This window comes from Halichondria panicea, chromosome 5 (assembly GCF_963675165.1).
Source record: "Halichondria panicea chromosome 5, odHalPani1.1, whole genome shotgun sequence".
In the NCBI taxonomy this organism is placed as follows: domain Eukaryota; kingdom Metazoa; phylum Porifera; class Demospongiae; order Suberitida; family Halichondriidae; genus Halichondria; species Halichondria panicea.
Genome location: NC_087381.1, coordinates 1,397,735 through 1,415,027, shown reverse-complemented (window position 1 = coordinate 1,415,027; position 17,293 = coordinate 1,397,735). Strand labels below are relative to the sequence as shown.

At 39.9% G+C, this 17,293-nt stretch overlaps 2 protein-coding genes across 2 annotated transcripts in view; both read right to left on the bottom strand.

Moving 5' to 3' along the window:
• Positions 1 to 2,292: 2,292 nt before the first annotated feature.
• Positions 2,293 to 10,476, bottom strand: LOC135335769 (uncharacterized). The gene is made up of 19 exons (XM_064531316.1): positions 10,321 to 10,476; positions 9,424 to 9,633; positions 8,921 to 9,061; positions 8,575 to 8,793; positions 7,973 to 8,323; positions 7,758 to 7,910; positions 7,468 to 7,659; positions 7,169 to 7,324; positions 6,687 to 6,881; positions 6,249 to 6,488; positions 5,914 to 6,039; positions 5,678 to 5,800; positions 5,155 to 5,277; positions 4,860 to 4,982; positions 4,324 to 4,449; positions 3,845 to 3,967; positions 3,493 to 3,618; positions 2,784 to 3,272; positions 2,293 to 2,607 (listed from the first exon to the last, which is right to left on the bottom strand). The coding sequence occupies exons 2-19, from the start codon at positions 9,608 to 9,610 to the stop codon at positions 2,357 to 2,359; spliced, it is 3,444 nt and encodes a 1,147-aa protein (XP_064387386.1). The 5' UTR covers positions 9,611 to 9,633; positions 10,321 to 10,476; the 3' UTR covers positions 2,293 to 2,356.
• A 4,972-nt stretch (positions 10,477 to 15,448) lies between these two features.
• LOC135336308 (uncharacterized) overlaps positions 15,449 to 17,293 on the bottom strand; it is a 30,627-nt gene continuing 28,782 nt past the window's right edge. The window contains exons 34-38 of the mRNA XM_064532070.1: positions 16,788 to 17,069; positions 16,462 to 16,587; positions 16,193 to 16,256; positions 15,915 to 16,043; positions 15,449 to 15,609 (exon numbers count right to left, since the gene is read on the bottom strand). Of these exons, the coding sequence (XP_064388140.1) occupies positions 15,555 to 15,609; positions 15,915 to 16,043; positions 16,193 to 16,256; positions 16,462 to 16,587; positions 16,788 to 17,069 (656 nt within the window). The 3' untranslated portion in view covers positions 15,449 to 15,554. The remainder of the gene's footprint in view (positions 15,610 to 15,914; positions 16,044 to 16,192; positions 16,257 to 16,461; positions 16,588 to 16,787; positions 17,070 to 17,293) is intronic.

The window sequence follows — 17,293 nt, the reverse complement described above, 5'->3', positions numbered from 1 at the left end:
TCACACGTTTCAAGTACATTTTATAGCTACAACTGCATTGTTAATATAACTATAGGTCATCAAATTAGTGCAATAATACGTCGATTGAATTCTGAGTTATGTATATAGCACCTCTCAGCCAACATTAATCTTTGCAATTGTACAGCATTAATCGATCATGTTTACCTGTAAAACTGCACACCAAGGCCACATCTTGTGTGTGGTTGCAATCTTCAATTCCGATAGTGCTGGGAGAGCAATCGAGCAGTCTGCTCTCAGTTCCTAAGCAACGAGGCTTGTCCAGCCATGTTGAAGAGTTTGATGAGATTTCATTGAAACTGCATTAAAGTTTCTGATTGATACCATAAAGTAACTCTTCAAGATGGATGATTAATTTTGATGGCAAGTCATGCATGAAAGGCTATTTATACAGTTTCCAACATTACTCAATGATGAGCTTACACATGCAAGTACTCACCCTAGCGCTCCAACTGTTCCGTATTGAGCGTAGGTTAAGAACCCTAGTTGACGACAAGCCACTCTTGCATCACCTGAGCTGAAGCTGCTGTTACACACTGTCCCCCATTGTCCATCGTAATAAACCTCCAGTCTGCCAGAGAAGCCTTTTGTTTGGCTTGAATTGCCTATCAGCCTCAGGTTTCCATCTGATAGGAATGCAGCACAAAATGCATTATTATAAAACCGGCTATAATAATAATTATAGTGTCATGCATTACGTATATAATTATATCATTATATATACTGCAGCAACGTCACACTACACTACACGTACAGTAGATGCCAAATTAAAGTTTATGTTCCGTTTACGTATACTCTACAGATATTTTGGTGTATGTGCTTGCAATAGTGTGTTGACTTACGCAAACCGCTAATTAGATTAAGGCAATTACTACATGCTGTGAGTGTAAACAATGCAACCACGAAACTGCAGCGTGGTATGTGTGTAGGCGGAAAAACGGGCCTTTGCATGCATGCAATCTAATCAGCTATCTTACGCAAACGGAACAGAAACTTTAATTTGGCCTCTATTGTATATATACATGTAATCCATTACTTACTTGCAGTACAGACGAAGGCCACATTTTGTGAGTGTGGGCAATCTTCAACTCTGGTAGTATTAGCAGGACAATCAATCAATCTACTCTCATTTCCTAAGCAACGAAGCTCGTTCAGCCACGTCGGAGTGGTTGATGATGGTTGAGAGAAACTATATATAGGGGGATAAATACAATTGCACCAGCTGTATATATAGAAATTGGTCATACACCATGCAGCAATACTCGCCCTAGCGCTTCAGCTGTTCCGTACTGAGTAGTACCCCAGCTGACGACAAGCCACCACTGCATCATTTGGATTGAAGCTGTTATTACACACTGCCGTCCATCGACCATTATAAAACAACTCCAGTCTACCAGCGGAAGCTAACCCACCCACACTTCCAGAAGTAGAGTAAGGAAAACGGGGATGATTGTAAAAAATATATGTGATGTCTGGAATAATGCAGATTTGGGGATATTGCTACATCATTGAATGTTAGGCCACTGTTAGTTGCATACTTGTTTCAGATGAGAATACTAGCTCAACCCCGATGAGGGAGGGAGGTCTTCATTACCCATTATCCTATTATTTGATGACGTCATATCCTGTTTTTTTAACTGACGAAAATACACAAAAGGACGGAGTCTGAACATAACTTTTTTACGCACTGGCTCTTTGGTGCACAATGCAACTTGTACATGGCACATGGTAAAATAATGCAATGTCAGCCAAAAAAAAGACTCAAATAATGGCTGAAATCAGCAATAATGACTTAATTGAGGAGGTGAGCAAAACCGAGGAGGGAGGTTGATCTGAAACAAGTATGCAACTAACGTGGCCTTAAGGAGAGATTTATAAAATGTATCATTATCTATATTCCATAAATCTAAGCCATGGCTCTATGGCTATAGATAAGATGTGCCTTTCTTACTGACTCTATATTGTTATCAGATTCGATTCATTCTTATACGGAACTACTTTAGCTGATTAAACAGCATGCAATGGATCGATCCGATGCAAGACTTTTATAAATTAAATGACTCTGTATGTCCGTATAACTGTGAGGAAAGTTAATATTTCGTATAGTCTGAAAAATTGAAAGCTGGTCCGTCGTCTTTGTCCTCTCTCTCATAAGAACTTTTGACGTTGATTATTCTCTGAGATAATTATTGTCAATCAGTTTGGTAACATCCACAACCGCATTCTTATATACAACTTATGATGGTGGAGTACTTACGTAACTAACATGACGAGACAATTATTGTACTGACAAAGTGATAATGACCAAAAAAGATGACTGTGAGCTTAGTCTCTCAAGTTAGAGTACATCATTGTACATAAACTTATCGTCAAGGACATTGTCAACTAGATAGTTGTTAGGCTTGCCATCAATGAGCCCCTCTCCCTGGTATCCAGGATTCATGGCGGTCCAGCAAAGCTGGTCGTCTTTGTCCTCTCTCTCCATGAAGGCCCAGACAGGACGACGCATCACTGGGACAGGTTCCTTACTGGGCATAATCAGGATCTTACGCACCTCATCGATCTCAACTCCATCACGGAAGAACTGGCCTGTAACAATAAGAAACACGTCACGTACACATACATGCATGGCACTTGCATGGTATTGATACAATACATGCATGCATGTATAGAGCACAATTATGACCAATGCGGAAAAAGAGAAACGTATATCTCACCTAATTATAACACCACTTGAGGGAAAAGCTTAATTTTATTATGCTTACCAATAAGCCCATGTGAGTCGCTGTGCTGTTGAGCTGTGTTGTGCCAGAACATGTCCAGATGCTCATTCATAAACTTGACCGTAAACTTGAGACCAGAATCTTCAAGAATGACGAGAACTGATGGATACTTGAAACCAATTGTTGGCATAGACTCCGATATCAACACCTTTCCGTTTTTAATCACTATCTTTTCGATGTTTTTGGGGTATAGAGTAGCTTTATCGATTATTGAAACTCTCCAAGGTAGTGCCTCAAATTTCAGTTTTGTTTGAATGTGTCCAGTTGTCGTATTCTTTGCAATAATTCCTAGGGTTCCAATCCAAGTGACTTCCTCCCTTCTTGAGTCAGGAGCAAATATGGCATTCATGAGTAGGTTTGGGTTACTGATGAGATTGTAACTGAGGTGATGTTGTCCCATAACGGAGAAACAGAGCAACTTTCTGCCAGGTAACACTACGCTGAAGTGAGGATCGTCACCAAACATCATTCCTGCAAAGACACAAAGAACGTTGAATCCAGGATCATAATAGCTCATCAAATCGAATCAAAAATTATAAGACTCTCCAAAGCAATGAAGCAAAAATCAGTATAGTAGTATAACGTTTTCCGAGTATATAGTTATTTCCTAAAGTGCATTTGAAGCTTTAAAATGCTTTTAGGATAGAATGCAGGCCACTTGTGTATAATTATAGCTCAGGGTATATCATACCTGTACACATTGTTCCGTCTCCCATGTAGCCAGGATCACAGGTGCAATTGAAACCTCCGATAGTGTTATTGCATTCGGCATTCTCGTCACAATTATTATCCGTATCCAACACACACTCGTTGATGTCTACATGCATGGGGGAAGAACACATAATTATTACACTCAACGTATAATGTATACGAAAAACAATCACGTGGACAATGGCCCTGGACGTTCTGTGGTCAATTAGGGCTTCATTTACGCTTAATGCGTGAACTGAGTAACAATTAAAAGGGGCATTCTTAACTAACTTTAGTTACATAGAACAAAAGAGCACTTAGTTGAATGCAACTAACAATGATTTCATACTCACCAATGCAGATTTCACCGTCTTCAGTAAATCCTTCATCACAGGTACACTCAAAGCTGCCCATGGTGTTATTACAAGTGGCGTAATCACGGCAATTATCTACCCCTTGTGCACACTCATCAACATCTGTACCGGTATACACACAACATTTTAGTGTGCTCAGCGCACTTCATTTTTACTGTATATACATGCAGTGGAACCTCTGTTAACAACCACCTCCGAATAAAGGCCAGTTGCTATAATTATAACAGCCAGGCACCCAGGTCCCAAATGAACAGTTTGTGTACAGAACAACCTCTTAACAAAGGCCACCTCTGTATAAAGGCCAAAACATTATTCCCCAAAGGTGTCCGTTATAGAGGGGTTCCACTGTATAATTATAGCTGCATCGCACATGCACGACTACTTTAAAGATGACATCATTCTGTACAATCATAATTAAATGCATGATCTAATTATACGTATGTAAGCAATGATTTTACCTGTACACATTGTTCCGTCTCCCATGTAGCCAGGGACACAGGTGCAGTTGAAACCTCCGATAGTGTTATTACATTCGGCATTCACGTCACAATTATTATCCGTGTCCAACACACACTCGGTGATGTCTGTTTATTCGTGGGGGAGAACAGTGTATAATGTACCCAGTAACAAAAAGTCACATTCATTTACATTAAGAATGGCCCCAGAAGTTCTGTAGTAAAATGGCGTCTTACCGAGTTGTATGCTTGTGCATGCATACTCTCACAGCAGAGGAGGTACGACACGCGTGCCTCGATTAGGCTAATTGCCTCTACAACAACGTTGAGCGTGGGCGTAACCACGCCTCGATTATCCGCCCACGCTCAACGCTATTGCAGAATCAATTAGCCTAATCGAGGCACGCGTGTCGTACCTCCTCTGCTCCCACATAGAGCAATATGTCACAGGAATGTATATAATTATAGTGTGTCTTTAACTGGTATGCCATAGACATAAAGGAACTGAAATGGCATATGAGTATGATTTTCATACTCACCAATGCAGGTTTCACCGTCTTCAGTAAATCCTTCATCACAGGTACACTCAAAGCTGCCCATGATGTTGTTACATGTGGCGTAGTCACGGCAATTATCTATCCCTTGTGCACACTCATCAACATCTGTACCGGTATACACACAACATTTTAGTGTGCTCAGCGCACGTACTTCATTTTTACTGTGAAGGCTATAATTATAGCTGCATTGCACATGCACAACTACTTTAAAGATGCTATCTGCACAATCATAATTAAATGCATGATCTAATTATACGTATGTAAGCAATGATTTTACCTGTACACATTGTTCCGTCTCCCATGTAGCCAGGGTCACAGGTGCAGTTGAAACTTCCGATAGTGTTATTACATTCGGCATTCTCGTCACAATTATCCGTATCCAACACACACTCGTTGATGTCTGTTTATTCGTGGGGGAGAACAGTGTATAATGTACCCAGTGTAACAAAAAGTCACATTCATTTACATTAAGAATGGCCCCAGAAGTTCTGTAGTCAAATGGCGTCTTATGCTACAAAGATTTGTATGCTTGTGCATGCATACTCCCACATCAGAGGAAATACGACAGGCGTGCCTCGATTATCCGCCCACGCTCAACGTTATTGCAGAGGCAATTAGTCTAATCGAGGCACCTCCTCTGTTCCCATATGTCACAGGAACGTATATAATTATAGTGTTTCGTTAACTTTAAAGGAACCGAAATGGCATATGAAAATAGTATGATAATAGACGTTAATTAGTATATACCACAATAAAAGAGCTCTTAGTTGAATGCAACTGACAATGATTTTCATACTCACCAACGCAGGTTTCACCATCTCCAGCATATCCTTCATCACAGGTGCACTCAAAACTGCCCATGGTGTTGTTACAAGTGGCATAGTTATGGCAATCATCTGTCCCGTTTGTACACTCATCAATATCTGTATAGGCAAAAGCAACCTAAACTACATGCAGAGTAAAGGCATACTACTTAAAGATGACATTTGCACAATATAATGTGTAAGTATATCATTATACGGAAGCAATGATTTACCTGTACACAATGTTCCGTAGCTCTTGTAGCCAGGGACACAGGTGCAGTTAAAGCCCCCGATAGTGTTTCTGCAAACAGCATTCTCGTCACAATTATTATCTGTGTCCAACTCACACTCGTTGATGTCTGCATGCATGCATGAGGGGAGTGTAAACATTCAAGCTCTCTATACTGCATACATAATAATGACTGCATGATGTGGATTCGTCAATATGTTACTATAGTTTGTGTTTAAAAATGGGGTATATGCATGGAGTTCCTATAATTATAGTCATCAGTAAAAATTAATGCCGAGAGAAAAATTTATGCGATTTTATGCTGTAGAGGTTACTTACCAGTACAGTTGAATCCATCTCCTGTGAATCCCATGGTGCAATTGCATGTAAAGCTACCGTCAACGTTGTTACAATCAGCATGTTCGCTACAATTTCCTGTTCCCTGCAACTGGCACTCGTCAACGTCCATACACACTGTGCCGTTGCCTGAGTAACCAGGTAAGCAAGTGCAAATGAAATTTGAAGAACTGTTTCTGGTACAGTTGGCCATTTCATCGCAAGGGTCAAATTTACACGGATCTGTGTGAGAAAAATTTAAAAATCGAGCAAACAGTTATCCGTGAAAATGAACACTGGTTTTCCATAATGTAGAACATATAATATACATCGCTTATATTAAACATTGATCCACGTTATATAATTTCCTTTTGCCTATAATTATGCTATTAACAATTAGTATTGAAAAAGCCATACAAGGTAACCACTCTCATCTCTTACCGTCCTCGTTAAGAAGCTGAACTTTCACCACATTACCCCCAACGAAGACTATAAAATTATTATTCGTAATGAATGCGAGAGAGAATTGCCTGTCATCGGACGATAGATTGTCCTCATAGATAAGCAGGTAGACTCGTTGAGTTAGAGCAGAGCCACTAAAGGTCACCGTGAAGTTCAACACCTCAAAATCTATGCCTGTAATGAGCAATAATTATAGGGACAGTTATATACACATCATAATGGTTCACATGCCTAATAATAATTTATTATATACAGAAGTATAATAGCCTATTCTGCATGTACACTGAGATGTTTCATGAATGAGCATATAATTATACTTTATAGGCCTTGTTTTCTACTAGTTTATTGGTCATTCCAATTCAAGTAACTTAATTGTCAAATTAAAGGTCCTGTAGGACACCAATGTGCTATTGTGGGTATGCAGTAAGCCTCTGAAGTTTTACTTTCACTGCAAAACACACCCATTATTCCAGTTTCATCCAAGGCCATCACACCAAACGTGAGGTCTGTTTCCAGTGTGGCATTCTCCAACACCAGGGTAACTTGGACATACACAACATTAGCTGTCTCTAGGAAGCTATTGGTGCCGTTAAAACTCAGCGTACTAGACACGGAGACTGTGGGGGAGGAGCACCATAGCAACGTTATACAGATGCATTAATTATTATATAAACAAACTGTGCGCACATAATTTTCGTACGTAGAGGAGGTCTAATAATTTTCTTGGGAAGAGAGCTTGTATTTTGATCTGTTTACTTACAAGGCTCGTCCTTAATCTCCACGGTTACGTTATTCCTGTCTCCAAGTCTCAAGTAGGAGGTGTCTGATATATTCAGTTGTAGTACAAGGCTCTCTTCATTCTCAATAACAGTGTCTGCAAGCGCCATAACAGTGACGGAAATGGCCATTGTTGGCGAGATTACATCAGACAAAAGTAGTGTAAAATCCGAATCTGCAGGAAAGTATATATACAAACAGTTCTGGAACGATACTACTTAGAATAATGATTGCATGCAGTGACCAACACAAACACGCTAGCTAGCTGCTTACTTGTTATTGCTGTTCCTTCCACGGCAACAACGGAGATAAGACCTTGGAATATGTCAGGCGACTCAGCCATCCCGTTAATACGTATAGATACGTTGATAGAGTCTCTTTCGTTGATGGTTATCAAAGGGTCAGAAAAGAAGACCAATTCAGAAACTATAATTATCATGGGGGAGAGTAGTTGATTTATGCAAGATTGTTTTAGAAAATCAACTCACTGTCATCACTGGAAATAAACAACTGGATATTGCTCCCATTGACGATAGTGATGTTATTATCGAGTGATGTTATATATAACGAAAAATACTCAATATCTTCGGTGATGTCATCATCAATAATTACAATCTCCTGAGTCCAAGTAAGGGAACCAGGTGAAAAAGATATAACAAAAAATACTGGTAAAAAATAGTCACTTCCTTGAAGAGCAGTACCATCAGAGAATGACACATCAAACGAGATGTTTGCTGCTAACTCTTTAACGTCAAGTGTTAGATTGATGTCGACCAAGTCTCCTTCGCTGAAGTAAGCCCCCGAAACTCCGTCTCCATTGGAAACAATAATTGATACCTCTATAATTGGAATATTAAATTGTATACAAATTATTAAGCAGTGCATCGGGAATACTATTTACCTATGGAAACAAATGCGTTAGAGGATGAAATGTAGTTCACAATTGCAATTCTACAATCAATCATGTGGTAGTATATATGTTTATACATATGCACCATAGTATATAATTATAAGCTCATCAATTAATGAAACCATTTTATAGACATACATGTACGCACCACACCACACCCCCAACAAAATATTTTCTTACCTCTATCTAAAGCGTCATCAGTGATAACTACTGTGTGATTGCCTCCAACTCTGCTAGTAAACCGGCTGTCCCCTGGGGCAACTTGTAACGTTACCAGGAAACTCTCATCTAGTTCGAGGGCGTCGTCATCGACGATGGTGTAGTTGACCTGATAAGTGGTGTTAACTCCAGGAAGTACTTTCACAATGGTCGAAGTCCTGTTTTCATAATCATCACCAGCTGGAAAACAACCGTATGATTTAGATCGACACACAAAAGAAAATTTTCTGTACGTTTCCACTTATGGACTCTTGCCTAAAGTCGTAACAAGCATATTTGGAGGAATAAACTTTGTGTTAACATGTACCTGTAGCACTGATGGGCAGAGTGATTATCTCCAGGTCAATGGGAATGGCTGTTAGGGATGAATCCACTTCAAGATATACCGTGACTGACCCATCTCCCTCCGTTACTGTCGAGTTGGGCTCACAAAAGGCAACAGGCAAAACTGTTTGTCAGTTTGTCAGGGGGAAATACATCCTTTGTATGAACAAGTATAGCAATAGCATTGACATGTATGTCATAATGTGGTATACTTATCGTGTCATACGATTTTCCCAGTACCAAAAAATAAGCAAATATTTTTTCCAGGCCGGCTAACCAATGAACACTAGCTGTTTTGGAGGTTTTACTTAGTGGGATACGAAGTGCATTTTAGGGATCTAGAATACCTACCCTGAGGCACTTTTTACATGCATGTAGATCTTATATCCATGCACTTGTGTAACTATAGCAATACGTAATGGCCATGCAATGTACTGACATTGTAATGCCCTGAAACAGATACGAAATCGAATGATTAACACTTACGATCGTCGTTAGCAATGAAGAAAATCATATGTGTCTCAGCCAAGACAACATAGGTGTCAGTGGATGAAAACGCAAAAGCAAACTCCTCATCGTACTCGACAAGTGAGTCTTGAACAATTGTGAATGAGTAAGTGTCCACAGAAGCCCCAATAGCGTCACTATGAAAAAAAAAGGTCTGATCACTCATGCCGGGTATCACATCAGCTGGCACTGCAGGAGAGGGAGGAATTTATTGGACAGCGGTGCATATACACGGCAAGAGTAGAGGGTGATATTATAAGACAGTGCATACATGCATGGCATGCTATATCAGTGCTATATCAGGGCCGTAGACAGCAGGGGGGGCAGGGGGGGCAGTTGCCCCCCATGGCATTCTAGATCTGGCAAAATTACTGATCTGCACATGCCCAATGCGTTAGTAATACTGTAATGGAATTGAGATGTGGGCAGGGCTATCGGATGCGCATGCTGACCGTTGAGAATGAGTGACGACCTTTATTTAGGTAAAATTCTGAGCTCCATTGTGCCTCTCATGGCCTCTGGAAGTAGCCTCGAGACCAGCCGTTCGTTATCTGAAAGAACGGCTGGTCTCGAGGCTACTCTGGAAGCATGAGTTACCTTCCTAGTTCAAGCAATCTTGTTTTAGTTGCTCTAAGTTGGTGCCACAGAAAGTTGGAAGTTGCCATACTCAGAGGATATGAAATAACAGTTGACCTTTTTTTTTTTTTAATACAAATTTTCAGTTGTTATTTTGCCACCCCTGCAAACCAAAGCTATTTACGGCCCTGTATATACTGAGTTGTTCCTTTATCAGACATGCAGCTTAATCATATAATTATTATAGATAGCCGCATACTAATAATAATGTAGTACAATGAGCTTCTCCTACAATTATACCAGTAGTTGTGCCCACGACGAAAACGGCTCTAAATGAGCGGTAGCTATGTGGATCGACGGAGTAGTTACTGAATGGACCCCCCACAGAGCCGGTTGAATTAAACTGAAAAGTCTGTATGGAGTCACTCTCAATGAAGGTGTAGTCTGATTGTCCGAATGTGACGTATATAACTGCATTGAAGGGGAATGAAGAATAAAAACTGAGCTACAAATCAAACACACATTAGTCATACGAATGGGTCGCTCAAAAATAATATGACTGAATATACACAACTCCCCAGTATGAACATACTTAACCTAATCTCTCTTACCATCTGGGTCGTACATCACTATGGTAACCATGACTTTGTCAGTGACGTTAAGTCCGGCAATGGCAGACACTAGAGTGAGGGGTCTAGTAACATTGAGTATCCCGTCCACATAGCCGTCAGCTGCCAAGGATATGGTTTGTGATATGGACGAAGCATAAGCACTGGTATTGAAGGTGAACTCTGTCGATCGGTGAAGAAAATTGAACAAGTAAACAAGGTAGATATAATATTATAGGTAAATAGGTTTATACCATTAATCGTTGAATTTGGACTGTCATACCTCTAGCCAACTCTATAGTACTTTTATAATAAAAAATTCAATGACTATAACTTTAGCTATCTCTTCTGAGTACTACTGATAACCATAATAATTATTATAACCTGCATCTTCTCGTTAATTTGCTTACCTATGACCGTGCCATCGATCCACGTGTACTCATAAGTGATGGCCACCGCTGTGCCAATGTTGAGACTGGCAGTCACAACAACAGTGTTCTCTGTTACTCGAGGGCCAATATCCATGGTACTGTTGTAAACAACTTCACTCACTGTCACTACTCCAACTGAAGATGTAAGAGTCATGAAATATACTTCTTTTGTGCAACTGAACTACCATGCAACTAAGTATACATCAACGTACCATCATCATCCAGTGCTGTGAACTCCAAAAATTGATTAGTATTTTTCAATGCCACAACAAATGATTTATCGCCCTCCAGCAGATTGTCCATCCCTGAGGGAGCTGAGAAGAGTTGATTTTGAGTACTGGCCATGTCAGAGAGGAACACTATACTTCCAAGTTGTACAGGTGTGCGAGGGGGTTGCATTTCTGCAAGGAACAGAGAAAATAGTACAGAAAAGTGGAATACTAGATACATGCATGCATATCAATTATTACTTGAGTATCTTTTTACTCTTGTTATCAATATAATAACCTTATTTACCGGGAGTGATCTGTACAATAGACAGCTGAGCAGTGACGTTTACTGCAGGCGCCAACAATCCCCCAAACACTACCTCAAAGGTGAAGTTATTGCCCTCAGATATAACACTACTTGTGCCATTTTGTAGTTGCAGGGTGAGGAAGTAGGCTAATTAATAAGGGAAGAGAACACCACATAGCAGTTATTAAATGCGATATCTATTATATATTATATACATACACAAAAACTTGTGAAAATAACGTACGCTATAAAAAGATTGATTTTTACTAAATTAAATCGTACTCTCATATAATTATGCCTTTACAGAGTAAATATAGATGCAGCCAATACACGTAATTATACACTTTTACAATCATCATCTTGAATTTTGAGAGTGACGAGGTTCCTAGAGTCAGTAACGAGAGCGGAGTCAGAGGTGCGGTGGAAGAGATACGTCTCATCTTCTTCCACTACCGAGTCATCGGGAATGGAGATGTTCAAGCACAGCTGTTCACCAGCTGTGATTCTACTGATATTGAATATCGTGTTTACGGATATGTCTATATTGAGAGGGAGAAAGTAGGGGGAGAAACCAAAAAAATAATGTCATATTACATGTACCGTTCAATTTAAGGCAGTAAATCAGAGCTTCTATACGATGTCTGTAATTGAATAATCTAGCGATAATTATAGTCGTACGACGAAGTGCATGGTCAGTAGAATAGAAAAGACATTCCTACAGGCCATGTACTATCATGCCTTGTTGCTTTTTGAACAGCGCACGATATAATTAATACATTGACACAAAAATTATAGGAGGGCAGCACATACATGTATGAAAACGTTGCTTGCGCATGCGTCCTGAGGCATATAAACTATCATAATTATAACCTTGATTCCAGGCCGAGTTTTCGATTTTATATTGGATAGGCGTACAAACATTTATGGGTATAGGTAAGTGAATACATGCAGTGCACATGTATAATAATTATATATGCATGTAAGAATGATCTTCACATGTTTATATAATTATATTATACCCAGGAAAGTTGTAGGCCAAAGAGGGGAGGGCTCCATTTCTAGAGTAAGGTTGATTGGAGTCAGTATGTTAATCTCCTGCACTGCGACCACACACACCTCAACCACGCCCACTGTCTCGTTCACGGTGAGGTTCGAACCACCCACAAACGATGGAGCTAAGAGGGAACAATTATACATGCATTGTTAGTTGTTTACTGAATCAATTAGGTATGTTTGTAAACACTTTCTGCCGGTACATATAGCTAATTAAAACAGCAGCACTTCACCTCCAATTGGCACAATGTATTATTTAAGTAGTTTTATACTTACTGTCTTTGTCCCGAATAGTAATCTGAGTAGAGGTGACGTTAAACACTGCAGAACCACCCAGTACTGAAGTGTCGGCATTGCTCAGTTCAAGATTGAACGAGAGATCATTGGTTACCACGCCAACAGAGCCAAATATGCTGACAGAGAAACATTGTGTCCTTGTTGAGTTTGTGAAGGACACGTTTTGACTTGTGAATGCGTAGTCTCTGCCCCCTGTGTAAATTTCAACAAGAGTCTGTAAACACAGAAAGTGAAAAAAGAGAGCATGCAGGCCATTGGAAAAGCACTGGCATAATAGCGAAGAACCATTGGGTTGTGTGTTTTTAGTTGCATTCAGCAAGGTGCTGGATGTTTAAAGATTGCTAATGAGTGACTTAGCAACCTTATAATGTGTTAAGTGTTTCACATGAATCACTTCTGACAATTGAGGTTACGTAATCATAGTATATACTATAATATGTATACGTATAATTTATAATACTATTAATTTTACTTATAGCAGTTGAGTTGACACTTGTTACAGTCACAGTCACTTCTCTGTTTCCTAAATCATCCTCAGCTATATTGTTCCCCGCAGTCGTGTCAACTGTGAGCGTAAGACACACATCAACACTCATATTGTCCTCGGCTACTGTGTACATTGGAGCACCCCACTCCACCACAGCTGGGTTATCTGCATGGGAAATTGTTTTACAGTGAAGCATGGTTCAATATTTTATTACGGCACGTGCTATACTGGTGACATGACCTATAGTATAGAGCCCAATGACAATTAATATTCAGTTTAGCCTCATACCCTAATTCAGACTGTATGTATGTACGTCATTTTTGCTTAATATGATTACATGTCACAAGTGTTAACAAAAGTTGATGATGGACAGATACACACCTGTCCCACTAATTGTATTATTACATGATCAAAGTACAATAAGTATGTGCTAAGGAATGAAATGCACACTTCTCTGAGAAATAACTATACTTCTTGTCAACACAAAGGGATAGACATGAACTTGAAGGACAAAACTCAACGAAATCTTTCCGGCATGCTAATACTAATGGAGTTAAAACTTAAGTAACCAATGTAGACTATATGCAACTTACCAAAGCAAAAGTCATTCTCTAAAAAGTACCCAGCAAAGCAGTTTCCACAACTACTCATAATGCCAACATTGATACACTCTCTGATGCTTTGGCAACCACCATAATAAGGCTGGCGGCACCTGTCTGTAGCGTGCATGAAGAAAGGGTCAACCAAAAATAGCATCGATTGAACCTTTACACTTTTATATTATAATAATACCTGTGCATAACGGATTATTTTCATCATCACCAGATCGACAATCGGCAGTTCCATCACAGAGCTGAGTTAGATTAATTCTAGGCGAGACCCCTCCACAAAGATACTCTCTTGTTGAGCCTGTATATATATATATATATACCTTTATTAAACCACCGTATATAGCACGAAATTTTCGTCCACGAGAAAATTGTTTTAGAATTATCTCCTATAACGTGCAAAGATTAAAGGCGTGGCTGGTAAGCAGTTATTCCACGAACATTGTACAACGAAATGCTTTTAGAGACCATTCCACGAAATATAAGTGCCTCGAAAATTTCACACTATACGGTATAATTATATAGATGGGTAATTATACAGTAGAATTATTAGCAGACGTGCAATGTTTTCACAAGATATATGAGGTAGTATTTGCAGTAGCATTTTGTACACTCATTTGGGGCCTGGTTTTTCTATGTACAGGTTTGTGGCTGTTGAATTTACTGCATACAATGCACAGATGTGTATTGCCATGCCATACTATAGCTAAAAGTGAGTTGTATAGACTATACAGTGCACGATGCCTGAGGGCTTGAGAGAATGCACTGCATATCATCCATACAAATCGTGTCATTGGTCAAGAAATATTTTCTTGCCCATGACTATACACTGTTCAGTTGCACTGAAGCAGGTTCTGTATCCACAGTTAGAAACCACTCTACATAACAACGGGCAAGAAAGTACATGTCCCCGAATTCAGGCTTCCATAATAGAGGACTGGCTATCCAAAGTTGTACTTAGTACATGATACCTGTGACAATATTATTACTTCAAGGACTGCTGTAATTAATAGCGAATACTGAGGCATGCAAACACTGCACTTTATCCACTTACAGACAAGGTATGGATTGAGTGTAAAACTTTCATCGGCTTCACTAAAAACACAATCGGAAAAGCCATTGCATACGAGATCATACGCGTCCGTTGTTGCATTTGGTGACAGGCACTGTAGTTCACGTCTATCAGGGCACCAGAGATTGAATCCTGTTGTGTTTAAACAGTCAGGAATCAGTGAGATTGAGTTCACAGGGATCTGGAGAATGGCGAGGGCCAGCAGTAAGCTACTGGAACAGACCAGTTTTCCTTCCATTGCTAGTGTAGCAGCGTTCAGCGCAGAGAAGTGAGAGAACTGATGAATGTGGTTGAAGGACTTTACCGTTATAATTATACGCGGTATGTGAGCTTTCTGCGCATGCACAAATTATTCATTGAACATTATGTAATTAGTACCAAAATCTACAATGGACAGTTTAGCTAAATTATGGCTAGATGAAGATCTAGAGACAGTGTACATTATGTTCAGTTGCATTATGTTCAGTTGCTTGCAACACATGTCCACTCTGCACTGGTATCAGTTGCCTCACAGGAACTGCAGAATTAGAACAGTCATGATTTTACTGTATAAACGTATGTACATTGACACGTTTATATGCATGCAGACAAACTAGTCTTTTATTCCTTTAAGAGCAAAGTGAATATTTGTCACAATTGGTTTAAGGCACACAATTTGACAATAGATTTGAAAACCAGACACGACTTTAGAGCAACTATAGTTCCCAGTTTGTCTATACAATGATATGAAAGTAAAAATCTGGACGAGGCTAAGGAAATACCCTACAAGAACCAGGGAAACTAAAATAGTGTAGTACATGACGTTCTAGCTTTGCTCCTCACCAGTTGAACTGTCCTTGGCCCAGAGCTGTGCCCAGGGGGTAGAACATGCCATCGCTATAGCAACCTCTCTCACACGGGGCAGCTGTGCAATGCCAACGCTCACCACTCAGATCATCACCACGGCAAATACTGCATGCAGGAAGGAAATAAAACAAAATAAACATCACGCAAGCAATAGCTACACTAGAGGGGAGTATCATGTAGTAACTACAAATTCATCACATAATTGTCTACAGCTGCAGTGCCGTGCGCATTGTAGATTGTAAGGTTTAACGCACCACCAGTTGCAGCCGATCATCACCCGGTCTCCAATCAGATACTCCATTCCATTATAAGGACACACTGTATGTACATGAACACGAAACTGTTAACTTGAATGTGGTACATGTGATTTAGGTTGACAATGTAAAAGAGAATTTGATTCCACTATCGATAGAAAAATGGCACACAATAAAATTTGTTTCACTAATTTATTAAGCAATTAAAATGATGTGCAATTTACATTTTATTAGAAAATAAATTATGCACAAACAAGGGAAATTGTTACCTCCACAAGTGACTCCGTTTCTGGCGAGAGTTTTCCCCTGTGGGCAACTACAGCTGTAACTGTTGTCTTCGTTGGTACAAGCATCAGTGCACATGTTCTGATTGCCGTCTAAACATTCGTTGATATCTGTGTGTAGTGTGTGTGTGTGTGTGTGTGTGTGTGTGTGTGTGTGTGTGTGTGTGTGTGTGTGTGTGTGCATGGTGTCTTTAGGATCGATGCATGTGTGTGATTTCAATGGTAGAAGTATTGCTACGGCATGTGGACTAAATAGGTTACATCAGAAATGTACTCGATCCTGCATGCTTACATTAATACACCAGGCTCACCAAGATAGTCATAAGACGGACAACATCGCCCTGGAAACAGGTTACCACGGTATTGCGGCACTGGTTGTAGCCCTGTACCACGTTCCATGAGATACGGACAGGAAATATCGGGGCACACACACTCGTAAGAGAGACAGCATCCGTCGACACGTGTGACGGTGATGACAGAATCTTGGGGACATACGAACTGACTGAGTGGACAGGCACATGTGGTTGTGGCACAATCTTGCGGGAACACTCCATTGGGAATGTCCGGGGAATCGCATATGCCAGCAATGTCAGCTGTGCGTGTGCGTGGGGGGGGGAGGTATGCTATGACATGAGTTTATTATTGAGAATTTCAAAGTACTGAAAGATCCAAGCATGCAAATCATAATACTAAGCTATACTACTACTACATTTTCTGATTCCATATAACATGCTTGTGGTTTCAATTAAGGCTTACAACTATAATAATTGATGCTATAATTATCTCAACACCTGTAAACTATCTTAGCTAATCTACA

What these genes read in the sequence shown, in the direction of transcription:
- LOC135335769 (XM_064531316.1), bottom strand. Translation starts at nt 9,610, where the DNA reads ATGAGTGATCAGACCTTTTTTTTTCATAGTGACGCTATTGGGGCTTCT. An exon ending in GTTTATTTCCAGTGATGACA is followed by an intron (nt 7,911 to 7,972) that starts GTGAGTTGATTT and finishes TGATAATTATAG; the next exon opens with TTTCTGAATTGGTCTTCTTT. An exon ending in AGACGGAACAATGTGTACAG is followed by an intron (nt 4,983 to 5,154) that starts GTAAAATCATTG and finishes ATACCGGTACAG; the next exon opens with ATGTTGATGAGTGTGCACAA.